This window comes from Octopus bimaculoides, chromosome 3, assembly GCF_046866305.1.
Source record: "Octopus bimaculoides isolate indiv1 chromosome 3, ASM4686630v1, whole genome shotgun sequence".
In the NCBI taxonomy this organism is placed as follows: Eukaryota; Metazoa; Mollusca; class Cephalopoda; order Octopoda; family Octopodidae; genus Octopus; species Octopus bimaculoides.
The window spans coordinates 47,555,013-47,580,170 of NC_142930.1; the positions used below are offsets into that span (position 1 = coordinate 47,555,013).

At 35.6% G+C, this 25,158-nt stretch overlaps 1 protein-coding gene across 1 annotated transcript in view; it reads right to left on the bottom strand.

The window, feature by feature from the left end:
* Window positions 1-25,158, bottom strand: part of LOC106874285 (calcium-dependent protein kinase C) — a 284,775-nt gene that overhangs the window by 81,678 nt on the left and 177,939 nt on the right. Inside the window, exon 4 of the mRNA XM_089348357.1 lies at window positions 16,094-16,202. Within this exon, the coding sequence (XP_089204483.1) occupies window positions 16,094-16,202 (109 nt within the window). The remainder of the gene's footprint in view (window positions 1-16,093; window positions 16,203-25,158) is intronic.

Consider the following 25,158-nt stretch of genomic DNA (forward strand, 5'->3'; position numbering starts at 1 on the left):
ATGAAAAGATGCACAGTCTCTAATGGCATTTGTAGTAAAGTTAAACCTGGCTCTCTCTCTCTAAATCCTCCTAGAAGCTGCATGGGTGAACGCATTTGCCTGAAGATCACCAGGATACAATTTTCAGTGTCCTTATGCTCATCAGGACACACATATTTGTATGCTCTTGTTTTGGGAATGCAGAGAGAGGGAGGAAAAGAGAGAGCGAGAGAGAGTGTGAGTAAGTGTGTGTGTGTGCGTGCGTGCGCATGTGTGTGTGCATGTGTGTAAATAAGATTCCCAGTCAAGATCCTGAACAGCTTGAAGTAACTACCTGGCATTATTATGTGTATGAAACTGTGAAACTGTTAAGAGTGTGTATGTGTTTCTTAATATATGTGTGTGAGGGAGGTGGTAGTGGGCTGGCAGAATCATTAACATGCTGGGCAAAATACTTAGTGGTACTTCACCAGTCTTTACATTTTGAGTTCAAATTCCACCAAAGTCAACTTTGGTTTCGATTCTTTTGGGCTTGATAAAATATGTACTAGTTGAATACTGGGGTAGATGTAATTAATGCAACTGCCTCTCCCAAAATTGTGCCAAAATTTGCCTTGTGCCAAAATTCGAAACCAATGTTTCTGTGTTTCTATGTTGTGTCTATGTGTATGTAAGTGTGGGTGCATGTGTGTGTGTGTGTGTATGTGTGTGTGCACATGCCTGCATATGTTTTCCTTTTATATATTAGTGAAACATGAAAAGACAAAACTCATGATCATTCCAAGCCCTCTCAAACTAGTGAAGTTGATGTACTTAGTGTTCTTTATAAATTTTTGTTGGTTGACTTTTTTTTTAAACACAAAAATAGAAAGAAGAAATTCCGGCCGGCTGCTTTGCTAGAAAAAAATCTCTGAGGTGTGTGAGGTAAAGTGATAAGACTGCAGACCAAATTATTATATTAAGTGCATCTGCAAAGATGAAGCATTTAACTTACTAGTTCGAAAGAGCACAGGCTATTGTAAATGCAGAAGAGGTAAAGAAAAGAAACACCACACCTGTGAGTTAACAGAGTGTGAACGGATCATTGCTAATCATTCAAATGACTTTTTTGATTCAGTCTTGGATGTTAGTGTGTAGTAGTAGCAGCAGCAGCATCTCATAGATGTGTACTGTATTTTAATGTAAATCTTACTTGAGCTTTGTAGATGTCAGTAACCGATCAGAACTGAAGTATTTAATCATCTCATTACCATGCCACAACTTACACAGTGCATATTGTACACAATTACCTCCTAAATACGTCATTAATTATTCGTAATGAACTTATAATTCTTTTCCCCTACTATTCATTGGAAAAATAATTGTGTATGCATCACTAAACATGATTTCCCACTAGTCACTACAGTACCACTTTGAACATGACGGCCATAATTAACATAATAACAATGACAATTGAAGTTTTAAGTTCAAACCTTCATTGAAGTGACCAGAGGGAGATCACATCTTGTGATTTGTGAGCAAATAATTTTCCCTCCATAAGAATGATTGTATAAATAAATAGTTCACCTTTAGCACAATATACAGTCACAGTCTATATTCTATACCACTATCTCCCAGAGCTACAACACAACTTACACAGCACATATTCTTCACAATCACCTTCCAGTACTATGACAAAAGATACAAAACAAATAAGAGTAAAATAAAAGAATGAAAAAAAATTAAAAATTACTACCAATACCTTCACATTAAATAAAGTATATTCTCATTATTATAATGCATCAGAAATATAGGAATGCACTAGGTGGTGCAGTGAAAAGTCTAGATGAGACTACAAAAACAGAAAAAAACCCCTCAAAATAACATTGGTTTCAAATTTTGGTACAAGCAAAATCAATCTTGACGGAATTTGAACTCAGAACATAAAAATGGATGAAATACTGCTACGCATTTTGCCCAGCACGCTAACAATTCTGCTTGCTTGCTGCATTAATCCTCAAGATAAAACTGATTCCAAATTTTGGCACAAGACCGTCAATTTCGAGGGAGGGTGTAAATCAATTACATTGACCCTAGTGCTCAACTGGTACTTATTTTATTGACCATGGAAGGATGAAAAGCAAAGTTGACCTCAGTGGAATTTGAATTCACAATATAAAGATGGATGAAATGCTGCTAAGCATTTTGCCCAGCTTGCTGCCTTAAACTCCAAAATAATATTAATAATAATTTCAAACACAATCAGAAATTTATGTGGAGGAGTACTGGTGATCATATCAATTTCAGTACTTGACTGGTAATTTATTTATCACCCATGGAAGAATGAATGGTAAGGGTGACTGCAACAGGATTTGAACCAAGAATGCAACAGCCAGGACAAATACCTCAAAGCATTCTGCCCAACATTTTAATTATTCTGGTCATTAGTGATCTGTCTGATCTCATATCTTGGTAGAATCCCACAATCAGCAACAGCAACGACGACGACAACAACAACAACAACAACAACAGCAGCAGCAGCAGAAGCAACAACAACATGATCTTCCATGCATAAATAAGTGGTATGACCACATTCCACAGACCTTGGTTGAGAATAAGTGTGTGGGTGAAGTTCACATGAGACACGACCATTTTTACATACAAGCATGTGGAGCATAATTGCCCGGATATTACTGTTGTACACAAATACATACATACTGCTGACTGGAATGTTGAAATCACTAAAAGAATGAAGGCAGTCAAATACCAGGACTTGTTGAGCAACAGTCAAGTATCCCCCTTTTGTTTTTTTATCAGTGCATGCAAAACAATTTCAAAGAATCCAGATGCGATACCTGAGATCTTATGCATACCAGATATATTAGGGAGTGCACAAATGGCAGTGGTGCTTGGAACAACTCATTTGCTGAGAAAAGTGTTGTGCTATGAGTGGGAGCTGAAACATAATTACACACAACCCAACTGTAAAAGATCTAGATGCTGGAGAATGACAACAACAATAATAATAATAATCTTTTCTACTAGAGGCACAAGGCCTGAAATCTGGGAGCAGGGGATAGTTGATTACATGAACCCCAATACTCAACTGGGAATTATTTTATTGACCCCGAAAGGATGAAAGGCAAAGTCAACCTCAGCGGAATTTGAATTTAAAATGTGAAGACAGATGAAATACCGCTAAGCATTTCATCCGGCATGCTAACAGTTCTGCCAACTCACTGCCTTAATAATAATAATAATTGAAACAAATCAACTGTAAAAGATCTATGTGTTGGAGAATGATAATAATCCTTTCTACTATAGGCACAAGGCCTGAAATTTGGGTAGAGGGGAGTAGGCAATTACATTGACCCCCAGTATTTGACTGGTACTTAATTTATCAACCCTGAAAGGATGAAAGGCAAAGTTGACCTCAGCAGCATTTGAACTCAACAATAATAACAGTCATAACAATAATACTAATAATATAGTAGAAATTTATAACAGATAAGTTGATGAGCAAAATGAGAGTATGAGGTTGTCTATGAAAGGGTGATGCTAGAGCTATGAAATCTTACATGTGTTAATTTCAACTCTTCTTATTTACAACTGCATTGTTTCTTTCCAGGTAAACTGATATCTAAATGTTCAAAGAAGACTTCAGATGTAACTAACAGTGATTTCTCTTGAAATTGGACAAAATTTGACATAGTGGTGTTATCAAGTACCTGCAGAAACAGGCTTTAGCCCCTGAGGACATTTGTGCATTAGAGGATGATGCTCCAGCTTTATCAACAGTGCAAACTGGGTAGCTGAATTCAGAAAGGTAAGGGAGAGTCTTGAAGATGACCCAAGATCTGGATGTTCTGTAACTGCCACCAACAAGAAAAACATTGATCATGTCACTGGATGACAGGTGATTGATTATAAATCAAATAGCCAATGCTATTAACATATCCTACTAGATAGATGAGAATATCCTGCACAATGAACTTAATATAATAAAGGTTTCTGCTTGATGGGTGTCACATCTTCTGAAACTTGATCAAAAGTGCACCAGGCTGATCACACCACAGGAAAATCTGACATTGTTTGAGGCAGATCTAGCTGGTTTCCTTGAGCATTTCCTAATCCAGTATGAGTACTGGGTTCGTCACTTTGGGCCAGAGACAAAGAGACAATCCATGCAGTGGAAACACTCCTCCTCACCTGCCCCAAGGAAGGCCAACGTTGTTTCATCAAGAAAATCGTAATTCTATCTATTTGTGAAAAACGAAATTACTTTCTTGCCAACCCAATATAATATGAACTGTTGCAGTTACATATATTGTCAGTAACTCAATAGTGTTTTGTATTACTGTTACAACCAGTGATAAAAATGGAACAGACTTTCTCTACTTCTCAGCTCACAGGTTCTTTTTCACAGAAGTAGTGATGTTCTTTTTTTTTATGGAGTTTCATATAACTGTTCTTCAAACTACATTATTAGAATTTTAGATGTACAGAAACACAGATAACAGAAGGGTACAAGTCACTGTCATCACCATCATTGGGTTTCATAAAGCATCTAACACCTCTCCTTTCTAACCCCAGTCTCAATGACCACAGTCAACCTCTAGTTCCTAAAACTCACTTCCATCATTGATTATATCTACACGTAATCAATGCTTGAACACAGTTTGCAATGTTAACCACTATATTTACATACATGGTTAGCATTTGACTATGTTATACAACTATTATATTTACATAAGTGATGACTGTTTTAATGTATTTTGCATGATAAAGTATTACATATGCAAATGTGGTCAGCATTTGAATGTACTTAATACAACTATCTACAGTAGTTGTATATATGATTATTATTCAATTATTTTTTATTATTAACCATTATATCTACATATGTTCAATATTGCATTGCAGTAACTATAGCTAAGTATTAACAATGGCAGTACAAAACACATATAGATACATTGGTAATATATCTATATATGCAATCAACATAGATATATTTTGAATTACTAAATAGAATATGAACATGTCAAAATCTGATTATTTTTTTTTTATTATTTTACTTACTATTGTAATTACAAGTAGTAACAGTTATTAAAGCTATCAACATCTGTACAAAAAACTGTGTTGCGATATGCTGATGTGATTGTATCATTATGTACTTGTATCATGAAGTTTCTCAAAAAGACTTATTTTCAAATTTCTCAATGCTTCAAAGATATGATCCAAAATAATCTTTCTTCTGTATTTTGCTTTTCTTTACATGACTGTGATCCAGGAGTGGCTGTGTGGTAAGTAGCTTGCTTACCAACCACATGGTTCCGGGTTCAGTCCCACTGCATGGCACTTTGGGCAAGTGTCTTCTACTATAACCTTGGGCTGACCAAAGCCTTAAGAGTGGATTTTGCAGATGGTATATATATATTTATGTGTATGTTTTTCTCCCCACAACATTGCTTGACAACCGATGTTGGCGTGTTTACGTCCCCATATCTTTGCAGTTCAGCAAAAGAGACCAATAGAATAAGTACTAGACTCACAAAGAATAAGCCATGCGGTCGATTTGCTTGACTAAAGGCAGTGCTCCAGCATGACTGCAGTCAAATGATTGAAACAAGTAAAAGAGTAACTTATTTAATTTTTATATAACCTAAATTATGTGACACATGAATAAAAGTAGGCCACATATTTGCTTTCTTTTCACTCTTTTATAATATCTGAGCAATTTTTCTTGATATCTTTGTTAGCCTAGGCAGACAAGTATCAGGGTATCGAAGCCATCTTCCTATCACATACCAGATTTGTAATTTTCATATATATTTAGATAATATAATTCTCAAATATGTTCTATTTTTACTGCAACTAGACAGCAGAACTAAGTTGATCAATCATTACTTCAATTATTATGTACAGCTAACAAAACTGCTATGCAAGAAGTAGTGGAAGTTTTTTTCTTGAACTTTGTAGTTTGTATATATTCACTTCCACATTCTGTAATCTTACAGTATGAATGAAATAGGATTTGTATTACATAGTAAGGCCCCTGGGTGATAAAGCACTATTGTTAAAGATATTATCAGGCGCAAGTGTAGTTGTGTGGTGAGAAGTTAACTTCCCAACCACATGGTCTTGGGTTCAGTCCCCTTGCATAGCACCTTGGGTAAGTATCTTCAACTATAGCTCCAAAGCTTTGAATGTGAATTTGGTATAGCGAAACTGAAAGAAACCTGTTGTACATGTGTGTGTGTTACTGTCTCCTTGCTTTGACTTCATGTGATAGTAATAAATGAATGTAACTTTCAGGTAACTAAGATCTTTTGTTTCTAATCTTCCTTGAAAACATGCTTGGTTTGGGGGAATATTACATTACTTGGAAACAGGCAACGGATGGGAACAAGTGCATCTGGCAGTACAAATTCTGTTCGTTCCATGCAAACATGGGATAGTGGATATTAGAATGAATATTATTATTATTATTATTAAGACATTGAGCTGGCAGAATCATTAGCATATTCGACAAAATGCTTGGTAGCATTTTATTTGGCTCTTTATGTTCACGGTTCAAATTCTGCCGAGACTTATTTTACCTTTCATCTTATATACCAGCTGAGCACAAAATTTCATGCATTGTTCCTATTGTGCAAATGATTATTACAATCATTATATTATTATTAAGGTGGCAAGCTGACAGAATCATTAGCATGTCATGCAAAATGCTTCACAGCATTTTGACCTTCCTTATATTCTGAGTTCAAATTCCGCTGAGGTTGACTTTGCATTTCATCCTTTTGGGGTCAATAAAATAAATACCAGTTATGCACTGGGATCGATGTAATTGACTAACTCCCCACCTCCAAAATTTCAGGCTTTGTGCCTATAGTAGAAAGGATTATTATTATTGTATGTGAGCCCTTGTGGCTAATAAAAGAATGAATTGTTATTATTATCATCATCATTATCAATGTGATAGTGGTGGATGGTCAGACCCTTAGAGTTTGGAAAAAACTCTTTTGTGACACTTGTGTCAGTTTTCTATATTCTGCCAAGGTCAACAGTCTGAATTTCATCTCTCCAGGACCAATAAAAATAAAGTACCAGTCACGTACTGGAGTTGATAGTATGGACAACTCGCCCTCCTCACAAAATTACTGGTCAGTCTAGTGCTAGAAATCAGAGATTATTATTACTATTGTTATTATTATGAGGGCAGTGACATGGAAGAATCATTAACATGAGACAAAATGCTTAGCGGTATTTTGCCCATCTTTATGTTCTGAGGGTAGATGAAGTAAGAACTAGTTGAGTACTTGGTTCATCTCGTAATTACATAAGGTGGCAAGCTGTCAGAACTGTTAGCATGCTGGGCAAAAATGCTTAGAAGCATTTCGTCCAGCAATTTTGGGAGCGGGGATAACTTGATTACATTGACCCCAGTGTTCAACTAGTACTTATTTTATTGACCCTGAAAGAATAAAAGGCAAAAATCAACCTTGGTGGAATTTGAACTCAGAACATGAGACGGATGAAATGCTGCTAAGCATTTTGCTCGGCATGCTAACGACTCTGTCAGCTCGTCACCTTAATAATAATAATAATAATAATAATAATAATAATAATAATAATAATGATAATAACAATAATAATAAATAATGGTTTCAAAATTTTGCCACAAGGGCAGCAGTTTTGGGGAAGAGGATGAGTTGATTACATTGATTCCAGTGTTCAACTGGTACTCATTTAATCAACCCCGAAAGGATGAAAGGGAAAGTAGACCTCAATGGAATTTGAACACAGAACATGAAGACAGATGAAATGCTGCTAAGCTTTTTGCCTGGCATGCTAACAATTCTGCCAGCTCACCATCTTAATAATAATAATAGTAATAAAAATAATAATCATGATGATGATAACGATTTCAAAATTTGGCATGATGTCAGTAATTTCAGGGGAGGGGGCAAGTCGATTACATTGATCCCAATGTTCAGCTAGTACTTATTTTATCAACATCAAAAGGAAGAAAGGCAAAGTTGACCTCAGCAGAATTTGAACTTAGAACATAAAGACGGATGAAATGCCATTAAGCATTTTGCCTAGCATGCTAATGATTCTGTCAGCTCCTTTCTTAATAATATTAATAAGAATAATAATATCTCATCGAAAAAGTATTTGACAAGCTCAGAATATATAAAGATCTGTTCATTGAAATAAAAAAAAAAGGTGGCATGTCAAGATGCTTACAATATCAATGATTGTAGGAGCACTTGGAATGATCAAACAAGGAGCTTGAAAATTATTTGAGAATGATTCCTTGCTTACCATCCATGCAAGAAGTGCAAAAGATTGTTTTAACTGGGATGTTACACATATTGAAACGAGCATTGTGCTGTGAATTTTCTTTCCCTTTTCTCCTGTGTTTTCTTTTTTTTTTCATTTCTCTTTCTTTTTTCCTTTTTCTTCTATCATATATCTTGACTTTGTAGATGAACAATTTGGTGTGCTTATTTTAATGGCCTACCAATGTATACAGTGAATTTCTTTGCCCTAGGTGTTGAGAAGACACTCAGCAAAAAATGGAAACAAAATTGAAATAATAATAATAATAATAATAATAATAATAAGTCAGCATAATTTTAACATCAATTTTTCCATGCTTGTGTGGGTTGGATGGAATTTGCTGAGGGGGATTTTCTATGCCAGGACGCCCTTCTTGTACAAGGGATCTTGTTTCCAAGTAAGGTAATATATCACCATGACCAGACATGTTTTTATGGAAGATTGGAAACAAAGCACATTGCATGCATGGCAATTGTTTACAATTATCATACAGACACAGTAAAACACACACACATTTTTATGAGCCTACATGCATATAAACATACACCTACAAACATATGTATATGATAGGTTTCTTTTAAATTCCATCTACTAAATTCACTCACAAGATTTTTATCAGCCCACTGCTCAAGTAGATGACGATACTTGCCCGAGTAAACCAGGAACCATATGGTTGAGAAGCAAACTTCTTACTGCACAACCATGCCTGTGTTTTTAATTTGTTTACAAAAGAAATAATTACTAATACTACTATGGATAGCAGTGACTCTACCACACATGCGATAATGATATAAAAAGAATGATGAGGAGAATGTTGATGATAGTAATGTTATTTTTTTGTCTCTTTAAGACTAAGATGTTTAACATGAACAGCTGAGGTTACAGAGTTCTCCTAAAATTAAACACTGAGTAAGGTTTTAACTGATGAGAGGTCAAAACAAATTAATATATAAATAAATAAATGATGATCAATTAGGTTCTTGGGCTGTCAGTAAGGTTAAAAGCTGAGGTTCCACAACAAACAACTTCACTGTATTCTGTGGGTGAGAATGGAATATCATTTACATTAGGGTGTCAACAGAACAATTTGAGCTTTATGCTAGAAAACAGTATGAGAACCAGAATGAGAAATAAACTACCATATTCTGAGAATTATAAAAAAACATTTGTTCTGAGTACATACATACATACACATACATACATACATACATACATACATACATATAAATATGCATGCATACATACATGTGTGTATGTGCATATATTTTTCTTTTACCCTCTTTCTATGTGATTTAAAGTATGATAGGAGAAATTAATCAACCAACATTTATATTGACTGTATAAATACATGTGTGTATACAACATACATACACATAAATATAAATGTGTGTGTGTGTGTGTGTACATATTTATGTATGAGTGTGTCAGCAGAATTGAACCCATCCACCACAGCAGAAGTGATACCAGAGTTGGTGCCACATACAAAAAGCATTCATGCTGGTTTCATGTTAAAAGCACTGGTGCTGGTGCCACATAAAAAGCACTCAGGCTGATGCAACATTAAAAGTACTGGTGTCACATAAAAAGCATGTAGTACACTCTGAAGAATGGTTGGTATTAGGAAGGGTGTCCAGGCATAGAAACCATGCCATAACAGACAATGGAGCCTGGTCCAATCCCTGGCCTTACTAGCTCTGATCAACCATCCAACCCATGCTAGCATGAAAAACAGACATTAAATGATGATGCTGATGTATGTATATATGTGTATGTGGTAAGCATTAAGGAGGGCAACTAGCCGTTGAAACCATGTTAAGACAGACAATAAAGCTTGGTGCAAGCTTCTGACTTGCTAGTTCCAGTCAAACCATCCAACCATGTTTTCACAGAAGGCGTACATCAAATGATGTGTTTGTGTATATGTATATATATCTCTTATATTATACTTATTTCAATCACTGGACTATGGCCATGCTGAGGCACCACCTCAATGGGGTTAGTCAAACAGATCAACTCCAATGCTTTTTTTTTTAAGTCTGGTACTTATCCTATCAGTCTCTTTTGTCAAACCACTAAGTGACATACAGAAACCAACACTAGCTGTCAAGTGGTGGTGGGAGACAAATACAACACAAAGACGCACATGTAGATATATACTTATCTATTCATGAGAGGGTCTTCTTTAAGTTTCTGTCTACCAAACATGCTTGCAAGGCTTTGGTCAGCCTGGGGCTATACCCGAAGTCACTTGGCCAAGGTGTCATGCAGTGGGACTGAACCCAGAACCATGTGGCTGGAAAATAAACTTCTTACCATACAACTATGCCTGCACCTATATGTATATATATATATAGGTGAATATCTACACACACATTCGTATGTATGTATGTATGTATGTATATACCAGCTGTACTCATATAGTTTAGTCATTGCAGAAATAGGCACTTCCTTTAGCCTTTTCATATTATCTGAAATTCAAAAATATGCTGCATTGGCTGGCGAGTTATGATCTTTTTTGTGAGATCATTCACTGAGAGGCTGACATGGGTGAACAGAAAGTTCCAGTGAGTTAACTTCTGGAGAGGAAGGTTTGAGTAGAGTGTTTGTGATCAAATAGGAACGATTACTTTACACATGAATGCATCAATTAATATTAATTGTACTATGCAAGTTGATCTGTTAGTTTGAAAAAGGTAAATGATTATTGTGTGGCAGTTGTGGTGGTGGTCATGGTTAGTATGGTTAATGGTTCAAGTTAAGGTAAGGAGCTTTTGTGAAAAACATGACTGGGTATTGTACATCAAATACAGTTTTAGCCTATTGTTTGTACTGAATCATTGATTTCTGAAACTGGCACAAGGCCACAGTTTTTTCAATATTTTACCTTTATCTTTTCTCTTTTACTTGTTTCAGTCATTGGACAGGAGCCATGCTGGGACACTGCATTTGAAGGGTTTAGTTGAACAAATCAACCTCAGTATTCAAGTCTGGTTCTTACTCTATTCACCTCTGTTTGCCAAAGTTATGGGGACTTAAACAAAAACACCTACCCACCCACACACGCGTGTGTGTGTATACATATATATAAATATATACACGCACACATATGACAGGCTTCCACACAGTTTCATCAAGAAAATTCACTCACAAAGCATTGGGTGGCCTGGGGCTATAACAGAAAGACACTTGCACAAGGTGCTACATGGTAGGACTGAACCTGAAACTATATAGTTGCAAAGCAAGCTTCTTAACCACACAGTCATGCCTGTGCTTATAATCAGTATAATCTCTAAACGTATTAATCCTTTTGATATCAACCTGCCTGAGACCATCCCCGGTTCTAAGACACAAGCTTATGTTTTACAGTGATCTAAATCCTAATCTTCCATCAAAACTTTATGTTAATTAATGTGCCAGATATCATTTTAATAACAACAAAGTTATTTTAATAAATTCCTTCATTATCTCAAAAATTAATTGAAACAAAGGCATTATATGTCAACAGAAATATGTTAATAAAAGGGCCAATGTGTCACAATTTCTCACAAATCTTTTATAAACATACAAATATGTCCTGAGTTTAATGGCACTTAAATGAATAGGGTTCTATTCACTGCTAATATACTGGCTCCATGATTTACTCTTTCCACAGGGATTTTTTGTTGATAATGTAGTACATTGCATCCCTTAATCATCAAGACAATATTTTTTCCTATGCAAAAGTCAGTGTGTGGTTCATTGCCAGTTAAGTTACACAAATCCAGCTTAAATTGAACTAAATAAACAGCTGTCTTCAAATTGCCACCAGACAAACAACAGCAAACCAGTTATTGTCATATTTGCAAATAAGGATTGTAGACAGGGCAGCAAAACAAAATGAGTATTGTTGCAAAAGATGATGATAATGATGAGGATGATGATGAAGATAGTGATAAAAATAATAAAAGTGTTTGAAGTTAGAAGCTGAATGGACAGAAGATAAGAAATTAAGAAGAATGGATGAGATGAGAAAATTGATAAATAGCAGAACTATCAATTCTTTAAGCATATGGCATTCTTGTTTCTTGTTACTAAGTATTATTTCACTGTTGTTGACAGAGCAGCAGAATTTACAGAAATATGGTGAGAGTGAAATTCCACCTATTCATACAGAGTGTCAAGAATTTTTCCATTACAGCTTCACAACATACTCATCTATAGAAACTAACAGCATGGCAACACAAACATTCTGGCAGACAGTTTCTACAACAAAGCTGAAAATAACCCATTCTGATGTAGAAAAAAAAACAACAAAAAACAACCACAGGGTTATTTGCTTTCAACTGAAGCAATAGACAAATGCCCACTCCATAGCTTCATGTAGGAGATGAAATCATTCGATTATAGCAAAAACTTCTCAGAGATTTTGCTATTGGTTTGATAGAAGTTGGATAAGTTTAAAAATTCAGACTTGTAAACTGTATATATATCAATCTTTTATCTTTTAATTGTCTCAATTGTTAGACTGCAGTCATGTTGGGATACCACCTTGAAGAACTTTTAGTCGAATGGATTGACCCCAGTATTTTTTAAAGCCTAGTTCTTATTCTATCAATCTCTTTTGCAGAACTGCTAAGTTATGGGGATGTAAACACACTAACACCAGTTGTCAAGTGGTGGTGGACAATACAGACACAAACAAACACACACACACATATATATTGTGGGTTTCTTTCAGTTTCCTTTTAACAAATCCACTCACAAGGCTTTGGTTGCCTTGGGGCTAAAGTAGAAGACACTTGCCCAAGGTGCCACACATTGGGACTGAACCCAGAACTATGTGGTTGGGAAACAAGCTTCTTACCACACAGCCATGCCTGTGCCTATACCACTATTCATAATACACAATGACAATATTATTCTTAGCCCCAAGTTGGATCTCAGAAAGCATATCTATGATTAAAGGTATTTCAACGGCAATTTAAATCTCCCATTTTTTATTCAGACAAAGTGTATCTAGAACTACATCAGTCAATACGTGTTCTCAAAGTTTAAGAGTAGAATGTGATTTATGATAGTTTTGGTTGCAATGACCATTATGAATCTGTTAGAGTAAGGCCATAATTTTATACAGCAATAATGTTGACCAAAATTTGTAATATGATCTCAGCATTTCTTTGTCGAGTATTCCTACCTATAAGTGTCACTCCTAATAGTAAGATTAACTGATTTGGAGCTATACACATGTATTTGACTTTTACAGTATAAGCATCAACTACAAATAACACTTTTTACTTAGACAGACAAACACATGTATATGTATGTGTGTGTGTGTGTGTATGTACATACACACACATCACTCTCTTCTTTCGGTTTCCATCTATCAAATCCATTCACAAAGATTTTGGTTGCCCTAGGGCTACAGTAGAAGACACTTGCCCAAGATGCTATACAGTGGGACAGAATCTGAAACCATGTGGTTGGGAAGCAAACTTCTTACCACACACCCATACCTAAGAATGAAGGGTCCCGTGCTGGTTTCTGCAATGAGTGGTTTTGATTTTTAAACAAGAGATCTATTCACTAATTGCATGTAAAGAGTCGAATGTTTCAAAGTCACATGCATCATTAACAATTTTTAGGCAGATTTAGTATAACAGTGTGTATGACAAAGCTTGTTATCTACAATCCATCTACATATTTTCCAATGGGAATCCACACAGTTTCACCTCAAAACATTTCTCATATAACTCTGACCAGCTTGAGGCTATTATAAAAGATACTTGCAGAGAGTGCATGACGGAATTCAATGCAGGTGTCCATGTTTCTGAAGCAAACTTCTAACCTTTCAACCATCTCTGATCACACACACACACCCTATAATGTAAGGACCTTAGTACATCAAAGTAACAGATAGAAATGAAGTTGGATGAACCTGTAATAGGAAGGTGGGGTGTGGTGCAATGTGTAACTCCTACAAGAGTGTCAGTTCAGTCAAAAATAGGGTAAATGGAAAAGAGGAGAAGGAGGTTTAGGGGATGTTAACCACAAGGTAACTGTATTTCGAAGATAGTTTTAGCTAACGAAAACTATAAAATATGAAGTGTTGAACACAAAGCTAAATTTCTGGAAAAGTTATTGCAGACACTGAGCTATTCATCATTTAGACCTGGAGTCATATGAATGTTAGTACAGTCACAAATGCTGTCGAAAACCTCCAACAGACAGTTAACAAATTTGATAATTATACTCAAATTAGGAATAACCTACAGCCTTCTTCTCTGATGAATTCTATTTGTATCAGATTATTACCTGATGAAGTCAGAACCGAATATGATAAATAATCCAGGTGTTGAAGGAATGTGTTAACGTACAATTTATTCACTGCTCTGAGTGTTGAAGAGTAGCTTGATGACAGATGTGCTATGGCTTTTTTGAGAAAAAACATTAACAATATAATAAGAAACCTTAATAAAATGTAAAAAACTAAAATACAAACTACATTATTTAAGAGAAATTGTAAAAACATTTGATTTGTAAAATACATCCACTAACATACTATAATCACTCAAACACTGACTCACAAACACACTAGAACCACTAACTCATAGATGTGATCTTTCTCCTCCATAATTCTTTTGCTATTACTATAACAATCTCTACTCTCTGAAATAGGAAGTTGTATACTACTTTCATCAAAGTTTTATATGGTTTCTCTCTTTTTTTCTTATTCCTTCCCACCTACCGAATTCCACACTAAAATATTTCGTCCCCTATATTTTCTATCAAGAATTGTAGTGTTCTGGAACTGAACATCAACTGCATTGGTCTTAACAACATATAGAGAGCTTGGGGGAGGGGGACAGTGGTACTGCCTAGCTTTTCTGATTAAAAAAAAAATATTAACTGAAGATATCACATTGAGGTAACTTAGATGAAGTAAGTTGGGCAATCAAGCAATATGTGAATAGGATACAGTTCAAGTATCATGGAGTGTTAGGACAGGATGACTGGTAACATTCGACCTTATTCATAGATAAAATTGAAACTTTCCAAACCCTTTAAAGCAAATCAGTCTTAATTTTTAACTGTATCAGCAAAGCCTAATTTTAGTGTAACACAGTTAAGCTGGCAGTCACGTAGAAATACAAAATTAATTCTTGTTGATAACAAGCTTCGAAATTATAAGCTTCTAGCTTAAGTCTTTCCCAGTATAACTTAGTAATTCACTATTTGAAGATCAATAGATCCCAGAATACTATTTAGAGGTGACATAGTTGTACACATGTGGTAGTGATTTGCTATTAAAGAGAAGATAATCCCTTCTACGTTAAAGTTAAGTTAGAGAATCTGCATTGTTGATTTTTAATTTCTTTTTCTTACATTAAATGAAATAGAATTCTTAATTTTTTCTTCTCTCTTTGGTAACCATGTACAGTAAAGTTTTATACTCCTTTGGAATCATCAAGCATGGCATAACTTGAGGCACAAATTAAGCTACATTCACTATTTTACAAATCTTCTTAAAAAAGAGATAAGATAGAAGATCTTAAAAAAGAGATAAGATAGTTCACAGCTTTAAAAAAATATTTCATTTTTTTTTTTTGCATCCTAAATCTTTAACAGTTTAGCAACAGAGAAAAGGGAAAGAGTCCTTTGAATAATAAGTGCCTATTCATTTCTAACAATATCTTGTGGTGGTTCTAATTGCATGCTGCAATGATTCTAAAATCTTCACTTTTTTTAAATACAGTTTTATTTTAACAAGAGAAACAATAACAAAATATATAGAAGGAAAACAATGACTTACCATCACATTTGAAGCCTTGATGAATCAGCCCATAGAGTAGCGAGCCGCAATGGTCACAGAAAGTTGGGCTACCATATGAATGCACTTTGAATCTATGAAGTTTGGTAGCCTAGAGAAGACAAAATTTAAAAATAAATCTATCATAATAATAATGGAGAAGTGATGTTTCTTTCCGCATTTTCTTTTAAATTGAAGCAAGTGTATTTCCGAAATTATGTACACAGCTTTCATTTGGGTACGTTAATAATGAAAGAAAAATATTGGTAATTTATGTTGGCTAAATTTGGTTTCTGCATAATAGGTTGACAAACATAAGCATATAATTAAAAATTCAATATATGAAGTAAATTAAAACCTGCTTTGGCAGATAAAAATGGTTTTATTTTTATCTACTACAACTCTTTTCATCCCTTCCTTCCATCATTCATTCTTTCTAGACAGAGAGAGGTGGGGGTGAGACAACAAACGAAAAGAGTAAGACAGAGGCAGAGATCCATTAATTCATTTTTGTTCATACATTTGGGTTCAACTTTCACTGGGACATAAAATATTCATGGCTAGCCCAGTCCTTCATGGTCAGATGTTAACACTATCTTGATTTATTCAATTCCCAGATGTAAAACAAATGTTTGATGATGAAAAGACTCATTGTAGCTTTTGTTATAAATATATTTGATTAACCATCTCTAGAAAACAGGCACTTGGTTTTCTTCTCTGTTGCTTGGCTTAACAAAAAGATCAAGATATATATATATATGTATAGATATATATTTATAGTTATGGCTGGGAACCAATATCAATGTTAACTTTTTACAGCTGCAAATCTAAGGTTCCCAAACTTCCAAGACAGCAACTCTGAATTAATAGTTTCTTTATTTAAAGTAATAACAATTAAAACATTAATAAGAATAGATAAATAACAATCTGTAGGGTTACATCCATGGAGTGCCCTCTTTAATTCAATTCATAGAGTAACAATTTTAATGAATGAAATCAATAAAACATTTCTCTCTACATATAGGTACAGGCTTGGCTGTGTAGTAAGAAGTTTGCTTCACAACTAAATGGTTCAAGGTTCAGTCCTGTTGCATGGCACATTGAGTAAGTGTCTTCTACTATAGCCTAGAGCTGACCAAAGTCTAGTGCGTGGATTTGGTAGAGAGAAACTGGAAGAAACCTGTGTGCATGTGTGTCTTTGTGTCTGTGTTTATCTCTCACTACTGCGCGACAACTGGCATTTGTATTTATGCCACCATAACTTAGCAGTTCGACAAAAAGTACTAATAAAATAGTACAAAACGTTAACAAATAAAGTGCTGGGGCTGATTCATTTAACTACGAATGCCTCAAGGTGGTGCCCAGGCTCTACAGGTTTTTATTTATTTATTCTTATTAACCCCCCCCCCCCCGCCCCCCCAAAAAGGATGTTCATGATTCAAATGTCTTTAATCAAAGGCTGTTGAATCAGGGCTCATCTGGAGTTAAACAAAAACAACATCATTTCAACTACCAATGCTAACTATTATAGTCACTAATATTAATAATTTTAATCGCTAATACCTGAAATGAACTGTTACTATAAACCATAGTGGGTGTAAACATATATCTATTGCACCATACATTTTTATGCAACTATTTCATTTCTTTTTTTATACATATAACAAATTGTTCAGTACATATGTTGAATACAACTACTCCCTGCAGTTAATATCAAAATAATTTACTAAAAAAATCAATATGTGTGTGTGTGTGTGTGTTTGTGTTTGTGTATAGATTAGTAAATATTGATAAAGCAATTTAGATTTGTTAACTGTAATAGTTCTGAGATACAAAAGTGGCCACTCAATCAAGCAAACAAACAAACAAACAAATAGATATCTGGATAGATTTCATTGGGGTAAGGAATGATAACAGAGTACAATCTGGCTTAAGTTGCAGAATGTGTGCATGTGTATGTGTGTGTGTATGTATGTATATATATATATATATCATCATCATCATCATCGTTTAACGTCCGCTTTCCATGCTAGCATGGGTTGGACGATTTGACTGAGGACTGGTGAAACCGGATGGCAACACCAGGCTCCAGTCTGATTTGGCAGAGTTTCTACAGCTGGATGCCCTTCCTAACGCCAACCACTCAGAGAGTGTAGTGGGTGCTTTTACGTGTCACCCGCACGAAAACGGCCACGCTCGAAATGGTGTCTTTTATGTGCCACCCGCACAAGCCAGTCCAGGGGCACTGGCAACGATCTCGCTCGAAAATCCTACAGGAGCCAGTCAGGCGGTACTGGCAACGGCCACGCTCAAAATGGTGCATCTCATGTGCCACCCGCACAAGAACCAGTCCAGGGGCACTGGCAACGATCTTACTTGGCTTGCCGGGTCTTCTCACGCACAGCCCATTTCCAAAGGTCTCGGTCCGTAGTCATCGCCTCGGTGAGGCCCAATGTACGAAGGTCTTGCCTCACCACCTCAGCCCAGGTCTTCCTGGGCCTACCTCTTCCACGGGTTCCCTCAACTGTTAGGGTGTGGCACTTTTTCACGCAGCTATCCTCCTCCATTCTCACCACATGTCCATACCAGCGCAATCGTCTCTCTTGCACACCACAACTGATGCTTCTAATGTTCAGCTTTTCTCTCAAGATACTTACACTCTGACGGGTATTCACATTGACATTACACATCCAACGGAGCATACTGGCTTCATTCCTTGCGAGCTTACGTATGTCCTCAGCAGTTACAGCCCATGTTTCACTGCCATGTAGCATGGTTGTTCGTACGCATGCGTCATACAGTCTGCCTTTTACTCTGAGTGAGAGTCCCTTTGTCGCCAGCAGGGGTAAGAGCTCTCTAAACTTTGCCCAGGCTATTCTTATTCTAGCAGCTACACTTTCAGCGCACCCACCCCCACTACTAACTTGGTCGCCCAGATAGCGGAAGCTATCGACTACCTCTATATATATATATATATATATATATACATACACATATATATGCACACACATATACATCCACACACATATACATGTATATATCATCATCATCATGTAGTTGTTTTACCATCTATTTTTCCATACTTGCACGTATCAGCCAGAGTATACTGAGGCAGATTTTCTACAGCTAGATGCCCCTCCTGTCGCCAAACCTCACCTGTTTCCAAGCAAGGTAATATTACCCCATGGTCAGACATGTTTTCACATGATGCTGCTTTTTGGCAGTGACACTCATTTACAACTAACATGATGTCAAGACAAGGAGACACAAACACACACTTAGGGATTTTTAACACAATGTTTACATGCTATCATTTATAGCTTTATTTATTTCAAGTTCAACTGCTAAAATTGAATTTTTTCATGTACATGAATGTATATGAATGTATGTATACACACACACACACACACACACACACACACACACACATATATATATATATATATATATATATATATATATATACATATATATATATATACACACACACATATACATACATATATTACATGGAAAAATGCGAGCAAGAGAAATAATATTCTTAAGATTATAAACCTGGAAGATTACAGGACAAGTTATTACACTTGGAAAAGTTCAGGACAACTTATTACATCTGGTAAAGTACAGAGCAAGAAATTTTTACTTAAAATATTGCAGCTAAGGATAAAATTTCAAATATAATATTTAGATTTAGAAAATATTAGCTTTTATTGGGTTATCTGGAAAGTTCATGCCGATTTATAGTAGCTTACATTTCGACTTATTTTAGAACATGGTTGAGTCTATAAAATAGGATTTGACTACACCTCCATTTAGAGCACAGTCTAAGCTATCTTTTAGTGGAAGAAGGTTTATGTTCCTATAACCTGTGTTAATTCTGTAACCCTTTAAAATGGAAGATAAGAAAGTTCATTTTTGGCACTTGATGCTTTTCTTTTTCCATAAAGGGAAAAATGCCTCACAAGCAACCAAAGAAATATGCGCAGTTTATGGTGATGTTTCTTTATCCAAAAGAACTGTATGGAAGTGGTTCGCAAGGTTCCGAGCTGGAGATTGTAGCCTTATTGATAAAGAGCGATCAGGCAGACCATCCACTACAGATGATGACCAAATCAAGTCATTAATTGAGAATAACCCACATTGTACAACCCGAGAATTGGCAGAAAGCCTCAACCTATTGAAATCCGTCGTTCATGAGCACCTGCTAAAGCTTGGGTGTACAAATTGCTACGATGTTTGGGTACCACATGAGTTGAGTGAGAAGAACCTTTTGGATTGCATTTCCATCTGTGATTTGTTTTATAAATGGTATGAAAACATGCCTTTTTTAAAGCAAATTGTGACAGGTGATGAGAAATGGATTATCTACCGAAATGTTCAGAGAAAGTGATCCTGGAGTAAGCGACATGAGCCACCCTTAGCCACCCCAAAACGGGTCTTCACTCTAAAAAAGTCTTGCTTTATGTCTGGTGGGATTGGAAAGGGATTCTGTACTATGAACTTCTCCCAAGTAACCAGACATTTCATTCTGAGAAATACTGCACACAACTGGACGAGTTAAAAGCAGCAATTCAAGAGAAACATCCAGAATTGGCCAACAGGAAGGATGTTGTTTTCCAACATGATAATGCAAGACCGCATGTTTCTTTGGGAACCAGACAAAAATTGCTGCAGCTTGGCTGGGATGTGTTACCCCACCCTCCATATTCACCAGATATTGCTCCTTCGAATTTCCACTTATTCAGGTCTCTGTAGAATAGTCTTAATGGTAAAAATTTCAATTCCTTGGATGACGTAAAAAGATACCTTGATGAATTCTTTGCCATGAAACCATCCTCAATTCTGGGAAGAGGGTATTTTCAAGTTAAAGGAAAGATGGAGACGTATTGTGCAACAAAATGGTTGATATTTGGTTGATTAAAAATGTAATGGCAAGTATTTATTGACCTTTTTCTCTCCTTTAAAAATCGGCACAAACTTTCTGGACAAGCCAATATTAAAACTAAAAATTTATTACAAGTTATTACTTCTATTAAGAATAAAAAAGAACTTGAAATATTTTTTGCACTTTAAAAAAATTCATTTTTTTAATTAACAATTAGAAATTTGAAAATAGGTTATAAAAAAATAATAGTAGTACACATAATTAGTTAGTACAATAAATAGAATAATACAAAAATTAGTTATATATTATAGTAAAATCTACTTATAACAGCAAATTCACTGTAAAATTTGCTTGAGTTACTGCCTTAGTTACTACCAAGTCTTCACATTTTTAGTCTTGAGCCAATGCCTATTTTTTACATAATAAATTTGCATACCATATATACTATTGTATTTTGCATAGCTATATTGGTACTTCTGGCTCTCATTTTTTAAGTACTCTACTATGTCAATATTTTAACAAAATGATAGTACCTATTTTAATTATAATGTTACTTTTTAATATTCAAATTTTATTCTTAGCTGTAATATTTTTTAAGTAAAAATTTCCTTGTTCTGTATTTTACCAGATGTAAAAAGCTGTCCTGAACTATTCCAATTGTAATAACTTGTCCCGTAATTTTCCAGGTTTATAATCTTAAGAATATTATTTCTCTTGCTTGCATTTTTCTATGTAATCCATGTTTATTCCAAGCTAAGGTAAGGCCTGTCTCAAAGACACTACTTAATGAAACATGCTCACAGAGATGAAATTGTAAGCAGGACACACTAAACATACAGCATCATTAAGACTTTTGAATAAAAATTGCTACAGAAAGACTAGACATGATATGAAAACTTCTATATTTATAAATATTAGTCAGCTAAAAATAATAATCAAATGTTTAACAAGTCAAACCAACCAACCAGCAAGCTAAAAAGATGCCATAACAAAAAGTTCAGAAAAATCTTAAAATATAGTCTACTCTTGTTCTTTAGTTTTATAAAAGATGTAGTCAATATTTGTTAGAACAAGTTGTATTTGTACACTGGTGACTCAGAGTTACTTGCACCAATAAAAGAAATTTGAGCCACTTGGATAGATTCTCTGCAGTAGCTCAACCAACATGAAACAGCAACCAAATCTCTCTCAAATCACATCCTATTATCTTTAAAAAGGTAGGAGACATTGGAAAATGTAACTCACAAAAAAAAAAAAGAAACAGAAGCATTCATCTAAGAATGCTTTTGATTGCATGCCTGTGCAATCAAGGTTGGTCTAGAGCTAAACACTAGCAGTGACAGGACAAAATGACTTAGAGGTAACCAATTTCAACAGAGACTTTATTAGGATGATGATGGAGCATTAAAAACAGAATTAAAGCATTGATTGACTTACTGGAACTTTCTTTGGAATTAACATATCTGGCTATTGTTCATGTATGAGCATGTTCTTTTATCTCATCTTTTACTTGTTTCATTCATTAGACTGCAGTCATGCTGGAGCACTGCATTGAAGAATTTTATTCAAATAAATCAACCCCAACACTTAATTCTTTAAGCCTGGTACATCTTCTATGGGTCTCTTTGCTGGACTACTAAGTTACAAGGATATAAACACACCAACACCAGTTGTCAAGAGGAGGTGGGGCATAAATACAGACACAAAGATACACACACACACACACATCTATATATACATGATGCACTTCTTTCAGTTTCTGTCTATTAAATCGACTCACAAGGCTTTGGTCAGCCTGAGGCTACAGTAGATGACACTTGCCCAAGGTGCCATGCAGTGTGACTGAACCCAGAACCATGTGGTTAGGAAGCAAACTTCTTACCACACAGACACACCTGTGCCTATAAAATGTAGCCAGCAAGCCTCTACAGAGAAGTGAACCTTGTGCCTTTCAAATTCCAGCTGAGTGCTCCGTTATGTGTTTGTTTCGAAGGAAACTAAAAATAGCCCACATGAAATTGGTGTTGTTGTAGATAATGCAAGCAAATGAAATGAACTGGTCAAACAGACCCACCAAACTGATGCCATTATGAAAAAGCTTTTGAAGTTCTGATGGAAAAAATAAATTTTAAAAACTGATGAATAAATGCATATACAATTTCATGATGTTATTGATCAGTTTACTAGAAAAATATCTATTGATTTTTGTACTATGGATGCTTCTAAACGTATTAGTATTATTGAATTGTTTGACATTCTTGAGGCTGCTCATCTGACTTAGCAGTGTACACCATTGTAACATGACATCAGACCAGACTGGAGAAAGAAAGTAATAAAAACTGTCAGAAAGATTTGAGGTTGAAGGAGAGAAAATGATTTAAGATAGACACATGACAATGATGATGACCAGTGGCAGACTGGCCAGGTTGCCAGCTTGCCCGATGGTAAGTGGGCCTCTGCACCATTATATGGGGGCCTGTATATTAATATCTTAGGGGCCCATCCCTCAAGTTTGAGAATTTTTTATTCACTCCTGGAAGAATGCATTAATTATTTCAGCCTAGTTGTGTTTGTAGACAGTTGAAAAGAATACTTTTAACAAAAACAAAAAAAAAAAATTAATGATAGCATTGTAGTTGCGGGTGGGCACTCTTAGTCTCCTGGCAACCAATATTTTTAGACCCAGTCCACCACTGATGATGACAATGGTGATGATAATGATGATGTGATGGAGATGGTGAGGTTTGAAAGAAATTGCCTTTGTCCACCCCAGAACATAAAGTCAACTCAATGCTTTTGTGCAGTGAGTTGATCTTTGCTAAATGGTGGTGCATGTCATTAGTATGCAAAGGAAATCCTGCATTCTTTCTACCATAGTACAACAGCAGAGAGAGAGGGGGGGACCCATGAGTCGGAGTGGCTGTTGCAACAAACTCCCTCACCATCCTCCAGAGCAACACTTTTTACCATTTTGTTTGCTGGGACCATGAGGCAATCTAAATTAGGGGTAATTGAGAGAATGTAAGAATTTATGATTGATCCTCAGTTTTGATCAACCATTCCTGTTGCAAACTATGATAACACACATACATTATCTAATGGTAAATACACCCATTATCTGCTGCACATTAAACCATATACAAAAAGAGAGGTAATGATAGATAAGTGATAATGATAACGAGCATTGCAACAGGAGGAGACAGAGACTCTCAATTGCCATCACTGCTAATTTGACGATGCAGCTGCTTCAGTAGCACATTTAGAAATATGAATGTGCATGAGCATATGTGCATGTATGTGTTCAGTTCTCCTTTAATCCATCTTATAACTACATCCCCTGTGTTGTAAAGCAAAAATCTCCCAAAATTTTGTTTTGTCAATGTGAAGCTTAATAAAAAAATAGACTTTCCACAGCAACTAGAGGTTAATTTAATCTTTTCATTATCTTCTTTCTGACAACCTGACTAATCATCTCTTGCCTGGACAATCCAGTAATTCCTACTATCAGTGACAACAAATTATATATTAGTACTATTCTCTTGGTCATTATTTATTTTTGTGTATTGTTTCCTGTGATAATGAAGTATCATTATCATTGCTGCTAACTTGCTCCAAGTTAATTTCCCTGACAAACAACAACCTAAACATACTGCCTCATTAACTTGTCACTAATCTGGCTTCTCTCAGATACTAAAAGACTGTTTAGTGATCTAAAGCAACCTATACACTTTATTACAGTTTATAAATACACATACACACATGACAATATGTGTAAGTGTGTGTGTCTATATATATATATATATATATATATATATATATATATATATGTACATATGCACAGATGTGGTGTGAAAGAGAGATGACTGTGTTGGTATGGTAATGTGTTGCATATAGATCAGGACAGCTGTGTGAAGAAGTATCACACCCTAACAGTGGAGGAAACCTGTGGGAGAGGTAGACTCAGGAACACCCGGGATGAGGTGGTGAAGCATGACCTTTGAACGCTGGGCCTTACAGAGGCAATGTCAAGTGACCGAGATCTTTGGAGATATGCTGTACTTGAGAAGACCTGGCAAGTCAAGTGAGATCGTAGTCATGGCTGATGCCAATGTCACATAACTGGCCCATTCAAAAGCACCCTTCAATCGTCAGGCAATGTGCCATGCTTGTGAAGACCTGTTGA